Genomic DNA, 22,820 nt, shown 5'->3' on the forward strand with positions numbered 1-22,820 from the left:
ATGCCCCTGAGTTCAGTCCCTGGTACCAAAAAATTAAAAATAAAAAAAAAGATATCTGAAACATCTAGTGATTTAAAAGCTGGAAGTAAAAACAGTCTTTAGTTTTAATGACTAAAGTATGAGTACAACATGAGGTACACACAAACATTCAGGAAATAGCCACATAACAAGTAAAATGTTTCTAGAGGACCACATCAAAGATTTGACCAAAACCAATATGGTATGTGTAAACATATATAAATAATACATATTTTAAAATATTTGGGTCATTCTATTTCTTTAACTTCATTAGAAAATATTTTGAATAAGGGTAAATTCATTTTGTTATAATTAGGATATTCTTGTTTTAACAGTGATACTCTTATTATATATCATCATAGGCATTATCAGAATATTTTAAAAAGAACTAGATAGGATCCTTTGTCTTCCAAAAACCTTATGCTTAGAATTATGGTGCTTTATTTCCCTTAATGGGCTTCATATAAACATGGTGCCTGTTAAAGTATACACAACTTTGACAAAGAATGATGAAGAAAATGATTAAACAGTATCACAGACATAAGACAAATTTTCACTGTTAAATCGAACCAAAAATTCTTAAAATTTCACCAAGAACAATGTTGCCATACTTTTGACCTTATATATGCCCGCCCCAAAGGCTCATCTGTTAAGGCCTTGGTCCCCAGTATGGAACTACTGGGAGGAGGCAGACTCTTTAAAAAGTGGGGTCTAGTGGGAGGCCTTGTGGTCACTGGAGACATGCCCTTCAAGGGAGTAGTGGGGCCCTGCTGCTACTTCTTTTTGTTTCCTAACCATGAGGTGAATGTTTTTTTTATCCACCACGTGCTTCTTCCATGATGCACACTGTGTTAGCACACACTCAAAACAACAGGGCCAAGAGACCAAGGACTAAAACCTCCAAAACTTTGAGCCAAACTAAAATGAATTCCAATTAATTCTAAAATTATAGCTAACAATCTAAAAAAACAAGCATTTAAATCCTTTATCCATTCTTTCACATCATATACTTGGTTAAACAATCATTTGAACATTCAGAACTTTTAGATTACATCAGAGTTGATTTTAATTATAACATGAATTCACAAGTTGCAAAAATGTATGTCATTAAATGTCTTCTTCTCTCACACTGAGCCTTGAGTTTCAGGATCAATCAGTATTAAATTTTGCTTGTAATTATTTGTTGTGGTTGCCATTATAACTTTAAATAATGCTTTGATTTTTACTTTTGATCTATAAATTTAAAATGTTATATATCTTACAGCTTGCATGAATTTTTTTTCAAACTAAATTTTTTTTTCAAAAGACAATACTATCATCTATTTTTAGGAATAGAAATAGCTCTCTATGAAATAAGAAGAGCGTTTATTTATAAATATTTCAAAGGCATTGCATTGAAGACAAAGATACAATCAATTTATTAGAAGTTTATAATAATTTTCCTCTCATAAAATAACTAGTTCCCTACCTGTAAAGGAGGCAGGAATGAATATAAAATCTCAGAATTGTATACATTCCCGGGTGCATTCCTTCTCTTTCCTATTTTCTGCCCTCACCCCTTGACCCTCAGCCGCCATTAGGACTATATGCATCAATTATACATTTACTCACCATTCAAAATTTTTGAATCTCAAGTCATCCATCAACTCCAAGACTAATCTCCAAATGACAGAGTGAGGGAACCCCACAACTAATCCCCATCCCTCTTTTGGTACATAAGATAACCCTGCTGTACTTCAGTTTTCTTCCTAACACTACCATCTGTCACACCATATGTTTTACTGATTTGTGACCTCACTAGAAAATCCACTCCATGAGGAAAATATTTTTGTGTATTTTGTTTATTCTCATATCCCCATAGTCTAGAACATGCCAAAAATATAGGGGATGTTAAGTAGTTGAATAAACAACAATAGATGTTGTTTAGCTGTATAATCTAGGAAATTTCTGAGTCATTAATGAGGTACACTTTTATCCTCAACCAGCCCATTGATATTTTCATATGATAATTATCAATGAAATATCCACTTAAATCTTTGTGAGGAATAATAAGAATTCTTAAGTTATTTTTCCTGAATGAACTCTTATGAGGTTGGGTTTATATGTTTTTTTCCCTATTAGTTCATTTCTAGCATTCATATGGTATTAATGTCAAATGTCTAGTTAGGCTCTTAACCCACTAATTTATAGTATCACCATTCGTATGAGTAATTGACAGAATTTATTCGTATAGACAGTTTTGTTTTCCTGTTATTACTCTCTTTTGAGGGCAAGTAGGATGGTGGTCAAATAAGTAAGGCCAACTTTGCTCTGAAGGTAAAAGATTTAGTGCAGTTGACTCATGGTTGAGATTATTTCTTTTCTCTACAACACATTGTTGTGAGAAAGGAGCATTACCTCCACTCCTACTCTTATTTCAAAAGCTTCTAGTTTTCTTAAGAGGGCACTTCTTAGGCAACTCTCTTCTTCATTTAGAGAACATTCTCTAGTGGTACAGAGGGATAAATAAAGTGTCTATCACACCATATGTCTTACTTATTTCTACAATGGATGCTCTTCCCACTGAATGTAGGAAAGAATCTAGGTATCCTCCTTGCTCCTACTGCAATTTTAAAATCTATTCTTTGATTACCACCCACAAGCCACTACTACTTTTTTATATTTGTTGACTCCAAGTTTAGGGCCTTTCTCAGGTTCCTTCAGAAAGCTACTGTACAATGAATGGTTTTCTCAGCTCTTTGTCAACTCCTTCCCTTTGCCAGGAATCCCTCAATATACCAAATGATGTTACTGATACTCTTTCATCTTTTCAGGAACTATTATGCTATCAATATTTTAAAAGTAGGACTTCTAGAAAGAGTAGATGAATATTTGAGTGCTTAGTCCTCCTTTTATAAAGGAACTGTGTGGCAGTGAGAAAAAATTTAAAAATCTGTGCTAAAAACAGCAAGGAATTTGAAAAAGACTATCCTATTTTCTAAAACTTTTTTCAGTCATCCCACCCTGAGAAATACCTTACTGGTTTGCTTTTTCCACAGGTACCAGACTCCTGATATTTGGCATAGCTCTTCTCTTTTCTTACCAGCTCTTTTTAAACAAATCCTTACCCCCAAGACCCCTGCAGGCCCATTCTGTTTCTCACTAGAACCAGAAGCATCAACACTATCCACCTAAAAGAGGTGGCCAGTGAAGCCATTTTACCCAACTGGAGATTTTTAGTCATTGTTTGATCTGTCATTTTCGTAAATAATGAAAGTTTTTATGCACATCTATATATGTAAGTCTAGGGGTAATTTTTTTTCCTCCTGAAAGGTGGCCATTTTTTTTGAAAAGAAAATATCTAGTTTCAGCAGAAAAAACTAATTAATATATCATAATCTAATAAAACAGGGGGGCACCTAAATTCACTTTCATCATTAACATTTGCTTCGTTATCAACATTATGAAAAGTAACAATTCATTTTCATACATTTTAAAATTTGAAAAAGTTTAAAGAATTACCAAACATTAGGCACAAGCCTTTCAATCTGGCCCTAAATCTATCTTGCCTAAGATTATACACCAAAAAAGATAAAACAAATCTATACAAACAACAATAAAAATTGCTTTTGTCACTGATTAGAAAGTAAATGTTCAGTTTCTGTGTCAGAAACCAAGACCAAAGAGAGGAAATATATTGTACTGATTAATTCCATTAATGGATCAGGAAGAAGAGCTACAGCCATAAACTCCTTTTGGCATCATAAGTCTAGGCTTGGAGCCAATGGATTCTTAAGGTTTATTTGGAATAGCACACATCTTCATAGCCTCCAAGGAGGGCAGTTAATTTACAGGCCATCCTCACACATAGGTGACTGGATTGTCTAAGATGTCTTTGTGGATAGGAGAAAGGTTGGCAAATTATAATGAAAGAAGTAAACATGCCCCTAAATCTTGTGGCTCAGTGTAGCTACCTATCCAGTCCTTCCTCCCCAGAGGTTTTAGTAATTTAAGTCAGTTTAGTCACAAGTAAATATAGTCACAATTCTGATGTGTGGGTTAAAAAAATAATCAGAGAAATTCTTCTAGTGTTTTCAATTCAAAAGACCAGTATTCTGTTTTACTCACTGAACACAAAAGTCATATACTGAGTTACGTACATGTAAAGGTCAAACTGGAAAACAACATTCATGTAAACTGAAGTACCAAAGAATGTCCAACATCTGTTCCTATTTTGCATGGAAGAACTGTTTAATGAATGTGAATATTTGAGGCCAGCTTGGAATATGCATGGAGATTTACTTTTTCATGGATACATATAACAGCTTAGAAACAGTGGTCATCCCCAAAATTCCATCTACTTTATCTCATGGAACAGAAGCCTTCAGCCTCTACCCAGCCCTAACTTCCCAACTCTGACCTCCAGATAATTCAGGAGGTTCAGAAGCTAGCCATGTGGTGAAAAGATTAGGTAGGATACCTTTCTAGAATTAAGAATTAGAACTATAATTATATTTTTTCCTTATGGGGAAAAGAAATGAAAATTAAAACAAAATGTTATTATTAATATTATTGATCAAATTTTTTAGATTGCTACCTCAGAATCCAATTTCTGATATTATATCTATATAGAAAATAATGTGCAATGTACAAGTAAACTTTAAAAGTCAAATCTATTTAAGATGTTAATATTATCTATTCTGCAATGTATTACAAGTCTAAAATCACACTGTATACTTAAAAAATACTATCTCACACAAATTTCCAGTTAATCCTTCTAACAACCCAATGTGTTTGACAGAGAATGTGTTGTTATTTTTATATTTTAATGGTTCCACTATAATAGAGAGTGTAAATGACCTGTCTAAGCCCATTCAGTCAATAAGGAATGCCTTCCTTCATTTAGCTAATGAGGACCTCTGCCTGCCTCAGCTTCACATTTCCTACTCCTTCCCTACCCATCCATGTGTGTTTAAATTTCTATTATTCTTCACATTTCAGTTCAAGTACTTCTGCTTTGATAACAGAGCTCCAAATTCCCTCTGGTAGTAATGGTTTCTTCCTTTGTCCTAAGTACTTTCTGTCTCTTCCCACAAAAATAAACAGATTTGGAATTAGATGCTTTGAGTTATTCTTGGTAATTTACTATCTGAGGAGCCTAATAACTAAAGCAATCATAACAACCATCTGAACACCAGTTTCCTCACTAGTGTAATAGAAAAAATAGAATATATGCCCATGGAAATATTTGGAAGTTTAATTTTGATAAAAGAAATAAGAATTACGTGAAATGTAAAGCCCTATATAAAGTTACTATCCATTCTCTCTCTCTCTCTCTCTCTCTCTCTCTCTCTCTCTCTCTCTCTCTCTCATATGCACAATTTCATTTCCCCTATTTCTACTTTAGGAAAGAGCCCATTATCTAACAAATATTTTATTCTGTCAAAGTACTCAATGGTGCTTCACAACTTGGCATTTGATACAAATTTAGAAAATAATCAAATGCATGACTACATTAATCAAAGTATGTTTCAGAAAACAGACATCTATCACTACTGCTGAGTATAAAAAGCAAAAAATATAACTTCAACCCATCTCCAAACTCACTGTCCATTTTCTCCCCATCATCCAGCTAACTTGGATTTATTCCTGATTTCCAACATACATCTTCCACTTTTCTGTTTCCAGATCTTGACCTAAGTCATTACCCTTTGTCATGTTCTCTATCTATTAAAATAGTACTGACCCTAACACCTAGCTCAAATTCCACTTGCTCCATGAAGATTTCCTTGATCTTATCCACTGGAAATGGAATAAATTTCTACTCTGAAATCCATATTTGTTCATATCCCTCACAGTTCTTAACATCTGTACACAAAATATATTTCCTTGTGCATACATTTATGTAGTTTCTAATTGAGTATATTTTAATCATGTAAAGATCAGCATTTGTGTTTTAGTATATGTATGTCCCACCAAACATGTAGCAGAATGTACATTTAGTATATATTCAAATACTATCTGTCTTCCAACTAATAGCTATACAATTAACGTGGTTTAAATTCCCAACTTCATATATTTATCTTATAAATTGATACTCAAATATAACAAATTCAAACATTTGATGAAATTATAATTTGAGATATTATTACTTTTTCTATTGAGATAGTACACAATGAGCAGAAACATATCATTACCAAAATTTTAAAAACTACATATATAAAAAATTACTTATAATATAATTTCTTCATTAATTTGAATGTAGTGTGTACTTATTAGTTGCAATACCAGTAAAGAATAATGTACTTAAAATGTTAAAGCATTTAATATGACTTTTGGTTAAAAGAGTAAACAGTACTTCCGGAAAAAAAAAAAACAGATATTGACATATTTTAAATCTATATCATTTTCATTTTCATTAGCACCCAAATTAACATAACAGTTATCAATTCTCATTATTGTTATAATTTATCATAACATAGATTTCACTTACAACAAGCATACACAAACCTCATTTAGGGATATTTAAATCAATAATCCTTCACTGCCTGCTGTCAGTTACTTCACAGATATGATGCGTGGTCAGCCCACTAACAGCTGTCCTCCAGATGGACTCCACATGCCTTCTCATCAAGTAGGGGCTATTGGATCTGCTCTCTTATACTGTTTTAGACCCTACACCTATTCATCCCCACTTTATTCATATTATTATCCCATCTTCACTACCTTAACTCAGAGAATTTCCTAAGTGCTCTGCTATTTTATGTTTCGTTCTTTTGTACCTATCTGTGTCACAATTAGTTCCTTTATGATTAGTGGTTAGGCACACTTATATAGGTAAAGCCTTGGCAATATTAACTGTAATCATCAGAGAAGACATTCGTCAATGTTAAACTTGCTCTAATGACTTCATTTTTTTTGTATTGATCTATGCCATTTTCAATGACTACCAACTAATGAGGGAAACATGCCCTCATTGGATATATCAAAATTCAATTTTACATTAAAACTGTATGTAGAATCCGAGAACACTGTCCACTTTTCCCTAAAACAAATATGATTCTAGTCAAGAATACCAAAATTTTGGTAGGTAGGAGCAACAATTTAAAACTTAAAGCAAAATCATTTTATGCCATATAACAAATAATGTAGATATTACACAGAGTGAAATGAGTAGGAACTCAGCATCTTTCAATCAATTTGTACTTGTTTTATGTGCCAAATTTTCAAAAATTGTGCAATATTTGGGGATTATTGGAGAAAACATAAAAAATCAATTGACAACTGAAAACAAAGAGGGGAGGGAAAAATGAACAATGGAACTAGAGAAAGACAATGCCATTCTACCATATAAGGTAAACTAAGCATCGTTTACAGAAGGATGATATGCTTTAAGAACATGGACTCTGAATACATCCACTCACCTTGGTTAAATGAGGATTGGGATTAAAACCACAGAGGCTACAGACCGTGGTCTTACACTCAGTGCATGTGTTAAAATTGGCCTTTTCTGGATCGTGCAACAGAAGTTCGGTGGTATTGCAAAGAGGACAGATGGTTTTACATGGGCCTTGTGCTGGAGTCTGTGCTACAGATGGAGAAGTTGTTGGTGGTTGTGGAGGCTTCTCAGTTACCATTTGGCTTACTGGTTTTGTAGACTGATGAGCTGAGGGCTTTGCTGGGCCAGGCTGCTGAGGTGGGGGCTTTGCCTGGCTAGGCTTCTGAGGTGGGGGCTTAGCTGGGGCAGGCTGCTGAGGTGGGGGCTTAGCTGGGGCAGACTGCTGAGGTGGGGGCTTTGCAGGGGTAGGCTGCTGAGCTGGAGTCTTTCCTGGCCCAGGCTGCTGAGCTGCAGCCTTTCCTGGCCCAGGCTGCTGAACTGGAGTCTTTCCTGGCCCTGATGGCTTAGCCGGAGACTGTGGTCCAGGTTGTTGACCTGGGGGTTTTGGTGTACCAGGCTGCTGGGCTGGAGACTTTGGCCCAGGCTGAGATGAAGGCTTCTCTGACCCAGCCTGCTGAGATGGAGGCTTTGTTGTCCCTGGCAGCTGGGCCAAGGGTTTCACTGTCCCTTGCTGTTGAGTGAGGGTCTTCACCAGCCCTGGTTGCTGGACTACAGGCTTTGTAGCCCCAGGCTGTGGTTTTTCAGGTCCAAGCTGCTGGGCTGGAGATTTTCCAGAAGTTGCTTGCTGAACAGGTGATTTGGATGGGCTCTGCTGTGTGGGTTTTCCTGGTTCTCCCCTTACTATGTCTGACTGTTTCGTTTGAGGCCTGGCTGCATCTCGCTGAAGTGGTGATTTTGCTGTGTCTGTCTGAGCAAGCTGGGCAGGCCCCTGAACTGGCTTTCCTGTACCAGGGGGTTGTGGTTTAATTTTTTCTGGCTGCTGAGAAGATACTGATTTGGGAGAGCCATCCTGCTGAAGTGGGTCCTTAACAGGTCCTTGCTGCTTGGGAACTGCCTTGGGTGACTGTTGCTGTGGTGGAGGTTTTGTGATTCCTTCCGGTTTTCCCTGTTCCTTTTGAGCTACTTTTTGTTTCTTGGTGGCTTCTTCCTGGGATACCTCAGAGTCTGATATTAAATCAAAAGGGTTGAATTTATTTACAACAGAGGATACAGCACTTAAAGGGTTAACTTCAGAGAGGAAACCAGGCATCATGCTAGACTTGTGCTCTTCTTTAAAGTCAGTTCTGGACTTTGATTCTTTCAAGCTAATAGTGGACGGACTCCTTCCAGGTAATTTCTGCTCTGACCTGAAAGTATCTGTAGTTCTACTTTTACTGAGACCAGGCTGAGCTGGACGCCCTGGGTCCGGAGGTTTTCCTGGTTGCTTTGGAGAATGACTACTATCCAACTCTTGTTTCCTAAAAAAGAAAAAAAAAGTGAAAATAGTAGAAGTTACTTCAAATCAAATATTAAAAGGCTATCACTTTGTTATATTCCTCAAAATTATGAATGCAAAAATTTAAGTAGAAACAATTATGTAGCAACCTGTGAGTGATCACAATGGTCTTGCTATTTTTTTTTAATAAGTGGGTAGAAATTTTCAATAGGGAGGTAAAGAAGAAACAATACTTGCCAAGAGTAATGAAAAATTAAGATATACAGATTACAAATATTTATAATGAAAATAACTTATGTATATTTAATAGAATCTTCAAATACTTAAAACTTAATTAAATGTATGTTTAAATTAAAAACCTAAGTAAGTCAATGAATGTCCTATCACAGTTCTTATGTGGTCACCAGTGCATCTTTTTTAATTAAAATTTATGGTCAAAGAAAGTCTCCTAAGTAGCAGGATCATTAAGAAGTAAAAATATTCATTTTAAAATGTAAGAGTTTGCTTGACTTTGAAACTGTACATTAGTTACATAAGGCACACAATGTGACATTAGGGGGTTCTGGGTAATGTAGGATAAATGATGCCTTTCTAGGGATATTAAGAAAATTGATAACCTATTCATATTTGCTCTATTCTATCTAGAAAGTTAACATCCATCAGATATTGTACCTTTAAACTTTATGGAATAAGGATCTCTACATTCATTAGATAGTCTTAAAAAATAAATCCATGTTTTTGTTAAGACCAAGGGTATTTATATTTTCAAATAGATAATTCTTGATCTGAAATTTCTATTCAGTGTTAACAACACATGCTTAAAGCATCTTGAGATACAGTCTGATATCCAAATAACAGCAAGCAAGGTATGTCCCCACTATTAGGAAGTACTGTTACTTTCCTCAAATGAAAATACACAGTGATCTGTATACTCAATATTGCTGCATTATTTATTATTATCACTGATAGATTATTCATAATCATATTTATTACTATTTAGATTGATATAAATATGTAAAAATTAATTTTAAAGTTTCCTTTAAATTTGTAGAAAAATATGTAAGATGAACTTTTTAAAAACAGTGAATACTATCAATTTTAAATGACTATGGTTAAATAATTAAAATAGGTGTTTCTTAATATAAATACGTATAATTTACTCAAACATTACATTAAATGTTTACTTTTTAAATAAGCCATTCTTTACAAATAAATTTGCAACTAAAAGAGTATTACATATGTTACAGAAAATCAGATAATTGTTTAATTTGCCAAGTATTGCTTTTCAATTTTAGAAAAATTATAAGAGATAAGGATAAAGAAGTAGAAATCCAATAGCACCTAAAATATAATAATAATAAAGCTCTACAGATCTTAAATCAGTGCACCAAAATTTACCTACTAAAAGTTAACTACAAATTTTTAAATTTTGTATCATTTAATAATATACATTTTCCAAAACTTCCCTACTGATGTAGAAATCTGGGTACAGACCATGAGATAAGACACAGAAGAAAAAAGCATCAAAGACTCAGAATGGAAACAATCTATAAATGGTAATGTAGGCAAATATTTGTGATAACAGTAAATGCCAAAATTGAGATCAAGCTTCTTGCACCACATATTATAATTGCATGTTCTTCCTACAAACATTAAGTTAGGCTATATTTTAAAAATTCTCCCTGCCAGAAAAGACCTATGTAGCCATGAAGGTTGCTCTACCATGTAAACTCAATTTAAATTTTTGTTGTTGGAATTATGTAAATAAAACACAAAGATCTGAGACTGAGAAATAGAAGGAAAATCATTAAGAGAAGGTATCAGCTTAATACCAAACAAAAACGTAAATCTACCTTAGTTAATTGTGGACTTCTGTGAATTTTTGTTGGTTTAGCAGTTGTTGTGTTAAAACCAAACTAATTAAAATATAATCTGTGCCTTGTACACTGGACCATGAACTCCTAGAGAGTGTATTTCACTCATCTTTCCATCACTAGAATCAATCCTGAAAACTAGTAGACAGGCATTAATGTTTGATGAATTAATGAATAAATGAATGGTTAGCAATGAGAAAACTGATGAATGAACATGTTGGGTTTTTGTTTTACTCTAGATTAATGTTTCTTGAATTCTTTTTACCTCAAATTCTTCTATAGGCCCTCTACCATACAAATGGATATATCCCATACTCATTTTAAAACCTGGACTTTTCAGGTTGCCCTGGGAAAAAAACAGTAGTGCAGGTGGCTACTCAGTAGGGGAGACCCCAAGGAATACTAACGGAAATAATCAATCTAGCCAGGACTCTTATATTCTATCAGAAAAGTTTTCTAGTAAGCCCTCTCATACAACAAATCTGTAGCCATAATAGAATGAATAGATGAAGTAATAAAATTGTACTACAATGAATAAAAAATCTAGGAGGATTTTATTTGTATCCTGCTTTCTACTTCTAGCTTATAGGTACTCAGGTTTAATGCTATCTCCTTTTTCATTTTATTATTGCCATCCCCAGAGAAGAATTTTTCTTTCAAACATTAGTAGAAAAGATATTTCAACTAAAATAAGGTCAATATGTATGCAAATATAAGAATGTAAAAGCAGCTGGAATAAAAAAAATATTTTAATCCCCATTATGACTCTATAAGTATTATTAGCTCTATTTAGAGACAAGGAACCTGAGGTATATTTTGGTTGTGAAGTGCATATAATTAGCTATGAGTCAGTTAAAATCAATAGGATAAGAATCTCGTTTTGGAACTGCCAATCCTTGTTTCTTAAAAATAAAAATAATACTAATAATAAATCCCACTATGTCCAATTTGCATCTCTTTAACATCTGAAATTTCAAATAATGTGGATATGCTCTCATATGCATATATACAAATTAACATAATTCTAAAATTCTAAATGATAGACCTATGTTTCTCTGGTTATCATATGTGTGGTCAATTTTCCAAAAGTTATATACATTTTACAAAAATCTTTTAGTAAGATATAAGCATTTTGCAAAAATAAAAGAATACTGTTATTCGAGTATCTGGAGGAAGCCTTCACCAAGAACTGTTTAGGTCACAGATTACCTGTTCATAACAGTTCCACCATAAAAAAAATTATTAATGGAGAGCTTTAAGAATATATTATCTAATAAAATATTACATAAAGTAACATTTTATGGGCTAAAATAATATTTCTCAGCCACTCTCTGAACAGAAAAAAAAAATTGAAGACCACACTTTTCTTGGTATTTGTAACCAGCATGCTAGACCTGTTGCATGTGCCTCTTTGGAAAAATTACAATGAGCTGCCATACATTTCTAAAAGGCTAATAAAAGCACTGGACCATGTTATTATCCTATGAAAATCTAGTATATGAACATTAAATGTTTTTACAAGTCAAGTTTTCATCAAGTAAATAAAAGAAATACATATTATAAACTCTACCACTGAGGTAATAAAAAGAAGGCTTTATATTAAAGAAATGACCCAATACATGAATAGTTTTTAAATACCAAAAAGCATATTTAATATAATGAGGCTAATTTTCATCAGTAGTGATTTTCTTTCAAGATAAATAAGGGTTTTACCTGACAGATTTTCCACACTTAAGATATTATGTGAAAATACTGTCATGGTCCATAATTCTTTAAGTTTCTCCTATATTAAGTTTAATATTATAGTTATCTGGAAAAATTATATACTTATACTATAGTGACTATGTTAAAATCCTCTTATTTTACAAAGTAGAGGACTATATACATCTGTATGTCCAGGTGTTTTGTATTTTCAGTATCTTTAAAAAATCGTATATTTCCCTTTAGTGTCATAAGGAAGGGATGATTTCAGGACCATGGAAAGAGACTTGTTCTCTGCTGAAGGGTGCAAAGTTAGTTTGTTTACAATTATAAAAGCAGGGCAAGCAACTATTATGCCCTTTTAGTACTTTAATTAGGAAACAACTGATTTATGGGATGAAGAAAAACACAAGAAAAAGAAATGAATAGTTGATTTCAGATTAGTTCTCATAATTGCCGATACAAGTTGTCACTTATTTGTTTTGTTTTTCAAAGTGTGTAATGAAAACTAATTTTAAAGTAATAAAATGTTCTTCCATAAACTGAAAGTCACTTTTGCATAAAAAGAGCAATGGTTTAAAAATGACATATGCTAATTCAGAAATACATGTACAGCACCTGCTCTGCTGTGACCAAACCATCTGTTTAATGCCACAACATATTTCAGGGTCTCACAACTGAATATATAAGGTGTGTTCGTTCTATGCTTTCTGCTTAAACAGCTCCTGTTCTCCTCTGGGGGTAAGGTGGAGAGGGCAAATCACTTCCAGAGAGATTAAGGGTATTGTTACAGGACTATTTAGACAACATTCGCAGAGAAAAAGACCCCCAAAATGCTGAGGAGGTTTAAACAGATACAGGTAAACACCCAGCCCAGCTCTATCCATTTCCTAACACATTCGCATTGTATTAATGGAAGACTTCCAGATTAGTAAAACACTGGAGGGCGTCTCTCCATGCCATCCTAGAGGGAAAAGGTTCCAAAAGGCCAAAAATCACAACCTAAAATCACAGTTCCAAGAATGCAACCCTTTACTATCCCACTAGAAACTCCATAATGCATCATTTTTATTACGCCCGTGAAAAAGCTTATGATCTCTTTATCGCCACCCCATTAAGGAGAATAAAATGAACGGAGGCGACATATATGTACCGCCCTGTTAGCACATATGGGTTGGCACATATGTGCACGAGAACCTGTACATATATGCCCGGACATATACAGCATGCTGTGCGTGCCTGTGCATGGAAGGCGACTCCGCAGCGGCCGGGGGAACGCTTCCCTTGGGCAGCCCCTGCGCCCTTGACATGACAGCAGCTATCTGTCTCCTTTCCTCTTCGCTCAGCTGGCTCAGATCCGCCTCCATGCCGGCCGGGATCACGGTGTGCAAGGGGGTCCCCGCCCCGCCGGCCCCTCCTCCGGCCGCAGCCGCCACCAGACCTTCGGGGAGCCCTTCCCCTTCCAAGCTCGCCTCGTTGCCCATGGCTCAGGGAGATTCGGGGCCGCTGCGCTCCCGCCTTCCGCTGCGTCCCGGTCCAGCAGCCCGCGGCCAGAGAAGCAATTGGAGCCGGGGTCCGCCCAGGGCGTGCAGGCTGCCGAGTCCTTGGTTCTGCACTCGGCTCAGTTGCTGGGAACGCCAGGCGAGGATTAGTCCCGTTTGCAGGTGACGCCCGCCAGAGCCGGTGTCTCCTCCATGTTGGACAGCGCCTGGCAACCTTTGCAGAAGACGCCTCCCCGACGCCGCCTCAGCGCCGTGAGCTGGGGAAAAGCCGATCTGAGCGGTGCCAGCCAGGCGCCGTCTGCCCCTCCCACCGCGCCCCGCCTCCTGCCCGCGCCCTCGCCATGCGCCTGCGCCTCCGAACAGGTGATGCCCACGCCCCTCGCCCAGCCCACTCTGCGTCGTGCTGTGTCGCTCTTCGCTCTCACCACCGATTTAAAGGAGCCGAGCAAGAACACTGATAAAAGCCAGGACCAAAGACCTGACGTTTCTTTCAGGCATATTTCAGGATGCCTCAACTTGAGTTTTAGCTGACCAGATTTAAGGGAGAGTGGGGAGGCAGTGGAGATAAGTGTCTGCTTCTAGCTTTGGTTCCTGGGATTTGTAGTTTCTTTCTTTCCTTTTTCTTTTTCTTTCTTTTCTTTTTTCTTTTCTTTTCTTTCTTTCTTTCTTTTTTTTTTTTTTTTCTTAAGGGAGGGTTTTAAAAGATCCTAGGAAAGAGTTCAGGTAACTGGAAATGAAAAAAAAAGACACTTCATACCTTTGAGGGAAACTTCCCAAAAGGAGCCAAGAAAGGCCTTTTCATTTAGAACTTTCCAATTAGATTAAAACTATTTAAAGTGATACATAAACAAGCCGGTAAGGTTTTTGAATCCTCATAGCTTGTGTTGTAGTCCAAATGGACTACACAAAAGTAAAGGATTGTGGATAATGGGATATTGTGCACTAGGGGAACTACAGTAACATCTAGATTGTTAAATATTAAAATGTTATAGCGATGTTGAAATATTAAAAACGAGATTTTATCCCCTTCCTCCTCCACTCCACCTTAATTTTTTTAACAAATATGGAGAGAAGACTGTATAAATGTAAATTAGTATGAATCACACAGCTGGTTAGCAGTATAGCTATAACTAATATAACCCCCCCACACCAAGCTTCTTGCTCCTCTTTAAGAGGGGACTTGTTTCACTCAGCTATTTTGCTGTTGTGAACAAAAGACCTGACAAGAACAATTAGAAGAGGAAAAGTTAATATTTGAGGGCCCACAGTTTCAGCAACCTCAGTCCATAGATGGCCAACTCCATTTCTAGGGGCCTGAGGTGAGACAAGACATGGTAGTAGGAGAATGTGGCAGAGGAAAGCAGCTGGGAACATGGCACCAGGAATCAGAGAGTGAGTTCTGTTCCAAAAGGACAGAATATAAACCCCAAAGGCAGGCACCCAGGGAACCCAGCCTCATCCTGTCTGCTTAAAGTTATCACCAAGTAAATCCCAATGTGGGGATAAATGCGCTGATTAGGTTAAACCTCTTATAACCCAATCATTTCACCTCTAAACTTTCTTGCATTGTTTCACACGAGGTTTTGGGGAAAACACATAACTAAAACATAACAGGACTGTTCTATTTCAGCACTGAATTTGTAATTCCAGTTTTGTTACCTACATTTTCTCTCAATGTAGACTTAAAATCTCAACTATTGAGGTTAACAGAAATTCAAAAGCTAACAGTTGAGAAGGAATAAAAAAATCAAATGAATAGGTTGCTCAGAAGGTACATTTCCAAGTTTTTTCTATAATAATCATATAGAAAGATATGTGCTTTTTACTTGTTTTAAAGCTAAAAAGTAGCACAGATGTAATAATTTATGATAATGTTTTGGTTTTAAAGATGGCTAGTTGTCAGACAAAGTCATTGGTGGATTTCTTAAAGAAACTTTGAGTAAGCTTTGATTCTCTGATAACAAAAACTTCCAAAGTCAAAACTGCAGGAATCACTCATTGAAATAAAGAAGAGAATACTCTCTCTTCAAACAAATCAAGATTAGGCAACCTAATATTCTGTTGGCCACATTTGCAGTCAAATACAATATACTCATAGCTCCTAAAAGTGAGTGTGCTTTGAAGAAGGACATAATTAGATACAGGAATGGAACCATAATACCTTCTCTTTCAAAACAGGTAGTTGTTCCATGGTCCAGACTGCCTGAGGATGAGTAGCATTCAAAGACAGATGTGAGAAAAAGGGAGATGGTTTACATGCTGGCTGTTTTCTCACAATATGCTCAAGTTTTGTGAGTATAAAATAATATATGATGTTTCACATCCACAAACCACAAGTTTAAAAAATTAATAAGATGAATAACCTTTCAGCCTCTAGACCTAGAACACTGATTAAGCAGGGGATATTAATTCCATATTCTTTGTCATCATTGGTGAAAGGAACCACTGAAGAAGAAATAATTGATAATATACAAAGTCATGTTGCTAGACAAGTAAAAAAAAGCAATAATATGTAAATAAAAATATTGTGTAGCCCCTTTGTGAAGATATAGATTCACTTTCTCCTTCCCTCCTCTCTTCTAGGAGCAAATATCATCAGAAAAATAGGAGAATGGATTGTATGATAGGAAGAATAAATGGACTATGAAACAAGAGAACTGATGCTGATGGCACTTTGGAAATATTTTGATTGTCTTCTTTTTAAATTTATTTTGCCTTTTAGACCTTTATAATGCTGAGTTATTTTAAAAAGTATTTGTTTTTCTCCACATCTTCTAATTGGGGCTGAGATGGCTTGTACTTAGAAAGTTTTTTGATCTAAAGAGAAACACTGAAGCAGAGTCCAGGTATGTTCCTTATGTGTGAATTGTTAGAAATCAAAAGAACAAATATGAGAAGTTTAATTCTGCTTTATAAAATTTCCTTTTGATTACCAGAAAAATATCAGAATTACTGATATTTTTACATGAACTGATAGTGCTATATCCCAAATCTTTGTTGTTCCTTGTTCATTATTTATACTTAGTGTAATAATTATTTGAATTTTCATGGAGTTCAATGAACTGATAGTTCATATATAATATATTCAACTTAATATGTTGGTCATGAAACAATTTCTGAAAACCTTTGCTAATACATACTTTATGTCCATTAAAATGGCAACTCCATAGAACCAAACTTTTCCTTTCATTTAACTCTAGTCTCATATCCCCAGGTATTTTCTAATTTAGTAGATAGAAGCCAACTTAACAATGATAATTCAAAAATATTTTTAATCCATGATATATTTCTGGAAATAATTTCTCAAGAATCATTTGAGTTATGAAAAATGGTTTTGTGAAAAAGATGTTCAGTGGTTGTTATGTATGATAACAATAAATATAAAAAACCATTACAGTTTCAACACATAAGAATAGAGAAATAAAATCTGGCACAACAAGGTGATACTATTTTATGAATATACTTATTTAAAATATAAGAAATGGTGACATGGTATACACCATATAGTGTTTTCATATGATGTGATGAGTGCTAAAATTCAAATGAATCTTATTCTTTGTTTAAAAGTACATGACATTTTGTGTATGACGGATCTGTAAGCATATAAATATAGACAACATAGCTTATAATTTTTATAATGGTGTATATACATATGTTCTTTTTTTATGTTCCTTCTGTAACAGAAGATGATAGAGGATTGTGTTCATACAGTGAAGGAAGAACCTGCAGTGGCTTAAGGTTCGCATTTCATTTTTTTTGTGATGGTTGAGCTGCTTCTGAATTGCTGCTCTCAGCCATTTTTGTTAACTCTAAAGTGGTATTTATAGCTAGAATGTAGGAAATTCAGTGAGATTACAGTTGATTATGAACTGGCTTCTCAATTTTGAAAGAAAAATCATAAAGGTGTTTTAGAGAAAACTTTGAAATATATATTTAAAATTCTGACATCTGAAACCTCAATTTCTCTCATTCATACTCTTCCAAAGTTAATCTATAATTCAAATGAACAAGTCACCTATATTTAAACTATGTTCCTATATACTTACGGTATATAAAATAGTCATAAAATTTGTTTCTGTCACTTTAAAGTATTTATTTCATAAATTTAAACATATTAAGAAGTCATGTTATATCTTAGATGATTAAGCATTATTTATCAATTTATAAATGAACTTTGAAATCTACTGTATAGAAAATGGGGATATGTGTACAGGTCTTATTCTTGATGATTTTTGATTGACAGTGTCCAACTTTAAATCCGATCTCTGCCATCTCTCTGCCAATCTCTGCCATTTGGATACATATGTCATTGACTTTTCAGATCTTGAGGTTCCTGAGCTGTAAAAATAGAGAAAATAATACTTCTACCTCTCTACATGGTTGTGACAATTCAATGAGAAAAAGGTGTGAATGTACTTGTAAACTATCAGATATACTATCTGAGTGTGGTAGATTGTTACAGTACTAGTGCTCAATGAATCACTACTCCCCATATCCACCACTCTTTGCACCTCCTATCAACCGACGTGATTCTGTAATCTGCATTTGGGGTAAAAATTGGGAGTTCATAACCCACTTCAATCTAATGTATGAAATATGATATGTCAAGAGCTTTGTAATGTTGTGAACAACCAATAAAAAAAAAATTAAATAAAACAAAGAAAAAAAAAGAGGTAGGGTTGATTTCTTTGCCCCTGAACTAGGGGGGCAAATGGGGAGAAGTATCATATAATTTCTCAGGTTAGCCTTCCAGTTTTGCCTTCTGTGTATCCTAAGAACTCGATGTTCTGAAAAAGCCCAAGTTGGTGAGACGGTAGAGCAAGCAGCCTATCTTGTCCTTTAGCTATCTCAACTGAGGCCTTAGTAAAACCCCTTAAAGCACACTGACTCAATTGGGACCCCTGCTGGCTAGACATATCAGTGAACCAGGTGAGAACAGGAAAACATGTGCAATCAAACCAACGAATCACAAAAGGCAGTGAAGACATTGAAAGAATGCAGAGCTTTATATCCAAGTCAATACACATTACAGTCATAGGCAATATAGCAACCAGAGTACAAAAAGCCATCTGATATCTGTTTCAGTCAAAACAAAAGAAATTACCTTTAAGAGAATGTATCATCTTTTCAAAGCTAGCAGAATGTGCTAAAGTGCAAGGTTTGTATGGGTTTTCCGGGAGCACCATAGTTTCCTATGTACTAATTCTAAGCTCATGGAAGAAAACATTGGGAAATTTTTATCTTGCATAGGTCTTTGTGCAAGCAGAAAAAAAATACATGACTTTTAATAGTGATGTGTAAAATGTAATTGGAAAAAATTATAAATTGCTCATATTACAGTGCTTAAATTCCTAACAGTGTATTACATGTATCTATAGCTATTTTGAAAATTGTTGCTATCTGGGCCTCACCTCAAGATAATTAAACCAGAATCATGAGGTGAGGTGATAGCATAAATATTTCTAGAACTCCCTAGATAACTGTAATATGTAGATTAGGTTTAGGACCACTGCTCTGAAAGGATAGCAAGTTTAAATATCAGAATTACAAGACCAAAGACAAGGAAAAGGCATCTGAGATGCAGTCTAGACTTTTATTTGAAGCTATGTCAAAAGCTATCATGAGAAATTTTTGAAGAAAAAGGTAGAAGGCACAGATTACCTTGTTTAAATTGGTATGTCTGCTTTTTGAATATAGGGTACAGTTCAGGTCACTGTGTTTGATAATTGTGTGATAGTACTAGAGGGGTAGAGTAAATTAAATGAGAAGATTAATTAATCACTTCATTCTAGAAGATTGAAGAGGGCACTATAGCATATTACTGAATAATGTGCACAAGAAAGTTCACTCAGATCTGATAAACTGAAACTAAGGGGCTTTTTGGATACATGAAAAAAGATCACCTTTAGTCAAATAAACAGAGACTGGTTCAATTAATTATTCATATCCCATATTAGGTGAAAGATGCTTACTCCTCACTAACATCAGTTTGGGTCAAGTGTCCAACTTGCTCTAGAATTATGTTTGACCTTATGACCATACTCCACCTCTTAAAAATGTGTGACTTTCAGGCCTGGCACAAAAGAATTCTAGTGTGTGCTCCTCTGAGACAGGGATGGAATCAACAGGCCACTCTAATGGTTCCATGGATTAAAGATAATAGAGCTGTTGGGCAGGTTCCCTAAGAGTGACTGACTATGTGTGGAATTCTACTTTCTTTTACTAGGATCACCTTAGGCTGTAGTTTGGATCTTAAATGTCCCCCAAAGGCCCTTGTGTTAATGGTTTCATCCCCAGTATAGCACTTTTTGGGAGATGATTATAAACTTTAAAAGGTGGGTACTAATGGGAGGTCTTTAGGTCATTGGGGGTATGCCCTTAATGAGAACTATAGTAACTCAGCCCCTTCCTTACTCGTTTTCACTTCATGATCATGAGGTGAGCAGTTTTGTTCTCATGTGCTCTCACCATTAGCCTAGAGTAACAGGACCTATTGTTCATGAACTGGAACCTTCAAAACAATGAGCCAAAATAAACCTTTTCTCTTTATAAGTTAATTATCTCATGTATTTCATTATGGTGACTAATAAGACTTCCTTGAACAGTTCTGTCAAAGTTTTAGTCAATTTTCACTGCTATGACTAAAAGGACCCAACCAGAAGAACTGCCAAAGAGGAAAAGTTTATTTGAGGGCTCAGAGTTTCAGAGATCTCAAACCCTAGACAACAGGCTCCATTCCTTGGGGCTCTAGGTAAAGCAGAACATCATGAGAGAAGAGTGTGGCAGATGGAAGCAGCTCACATCATGATCAGTAAGCAGAGAGAGAGGGACTCCACTCTCCAGATACAAAATATATACTCCTTAGCCATGCCCCCCAATGAACCACTTCCTCTATTGATATCCCACCTGCCTCCAGTTACCATTAAGTTAATCCCACTAGGGATTAATTCACTAATTAGGTTAAGGCTATAATGCAACCATTTCTCCACAAACCTTGCATTATCTCACATGTGAGCTTTTGGGGGATACTACATTTAAACCATAACAATCAATGAGGAGGAGAAATATTATGTTTGAGCCACAGTAGATTTTTGTTTCTTGATCTTTTTTAGAAGTAGTCAGTGTTAACTAATACAAGATGCTTGGAAGTATTTCTTCACAAGAGAAATTACCTTTAATAGAATGTATCATCTTTTCGAAGCTAGCAGAATGAGTATAACTAGGTGCCTAACTGATTCCCAAACATGCCTTGTTCTCTCACCTCTACAGCCATTTCTGCTTTTTCTCAACCTGCCAGGATTGTTTCTTTGCCTCTCTCAATCCATGCATTTGTTAAGCTCAAAGTGCATTTGCCATGAGAAGACCTTTTCCTATTCTACAGGTTACTATTAGTGTCCATTATTATTTAAGAATATTATTATTCATTTGACATTTACATATGGTCTTGCTTAATTTGCTTAATTTTTCAGCACTAAATTCTTCGAATGATGCAAAATTTGGTTATTGCTCTTGGAATCCTATCAGTATCTAGTGTACAAAGTGAATGCTCAAACCAACAGACAATAAGTGCATTATTTAGTTAGAAGTCTTCAGGTTAAAAATGTGTATGATGCAAAAATTGCATTCACTTATCTTGGGTAGGACATTTATAAAATGAGGGAATTATTTAATTGAGATTAAAGAAATCTCTCTTATAATGATGCAATTCTAATCCTTGAATATTGCATTATATTTAATATATTTCTACGTCTCTATGCTAAGAATTTTATATATTTTATCCCATATAGTCCTTCTGACAATCTTGTTATATATGACCATTTTGTCCATTTTATAATCCAAAAAATGAGATTCAGAGAAGTCATTTAAATTTCTTTCTTTCTTTCTTTCTTTTTTTCTTTCTTTCTTTCTTTTTTTTTTTTTTTTTTTTGGTGGTGAGGTACCTGGGTTTGAACTCAGGGGCACTCAACCCTGAGCCACATCCCCAGCCCTAATTTGTATTTTATTTAGAGACAGGGTCTCACTGATTTGCTTAACACCTCACTTCAGCACTTTGTACTCGCAATCCTCTTGCCCTAGGCTCCTGAGCCACTGTGATTACAGGTGTGCATTATCACACTTAAATTTCTGTGAGCCCTTTGTTTAAATATTCCATGTAGCCAGAGGTGAAAAAATGATAATATAAAAAAATCTATGAAAAAATTCTCACTATTCTGATTTTATAAGATAATTCTGTAAGAAATTATCCTTATCAGTTTTTCATTTATATTTTCATATAGGGCTGGATGTCTTTATCTCAAACCATAGGGTAAGAATTGTACTGTTCGCCATTTCAGAAGCTATTTGGAGAGTGTTTAATTTTATTCCAACCATGGTCGAGATTTGCCAGGTTAATTATTGATGAATAAGCTGAGGATGGAAAGGATTTCATATAATTCTGCCTGAGGCTTCCCATATCTTCCCCAACTCAACTTACTGCTCACATAAAAAGATCAGTGTCTGCTGTTGGCAGATGGTCCATAACCTGCCTGCAATAATAATACTTCATGTTTTCTAATGGCATTCACTATAGGGAACTCAAACTTCTGAAAATTGACAGTCACTTTTACAGGTCTGTTTTACAAATGGTTAAACTTCAGAAATGAATCTCCAGCATATCTCTGGAATTATTTACACTAGAGAAGTTTAATTTTTTACACATTTTATTTTCATTTTCCATCTCATAGGACCATCTTAATCATTGGTTCAAAATCTGAGCTCTTAAAAGAAAAAAAAAATAATTATATAAATCTAACAAATGATGCTCCAAGATAGATAATCAGGCTGTTTTATTGATTTTCTTGTGATTCTTGGTGGGAAGCAGTGGCTATTTTCAATCATAGAAAGTAAAATAGAAGTTGCTTGAGATATTTTCC

At 35.2% G+C, this 22,820-nt stretch overlaps 1 protein-coding gene across 1 annotated transcript in view; it reads right to left on the reverse strand.

Moving 5' to 3' along the window:
• LOC144253709 (protein piccolo-like) overlaps positions 1-13,890 on the reverse strand; it is a 215,642-nt gene extending 201,752 nt beyond the window's left edge. Inside the window, exons 1-2 of the mRNA XM_077796433.1 lie at positions 13,646-13,890; positions 7,422-8,853 (exon numbers count right to left, since the gene is read on the reverse strand). Of these exons, the coding sequence (XP_077652559.1) occupies positions 7,422-8,853; positions 13,646-13,890 (1,677 nt within the window). The remainder of the gene's footprint in view (positions 1-7,421; positions 8,854-13,645) is intronic.
• Between the last annotated feature and the right edge of the window lie 8,930 nt (positions 13,891-22,820).

Source organism: Urocitellus parryii, chromosome 3, assembly GCF_045843805.1.
Source record: "Urocitellus parryii isolate mUroPar1 chromosome 3, mUroPar1.hap1, whole genome shotgun sequence".
Taxonomy (NCBI): domain Eukaryota; kingdom Metazoa; phylum Chordata; class Mammalia; order Rodentia; family Sciuridae; genus Urocitellus; species Urocitellus parryii.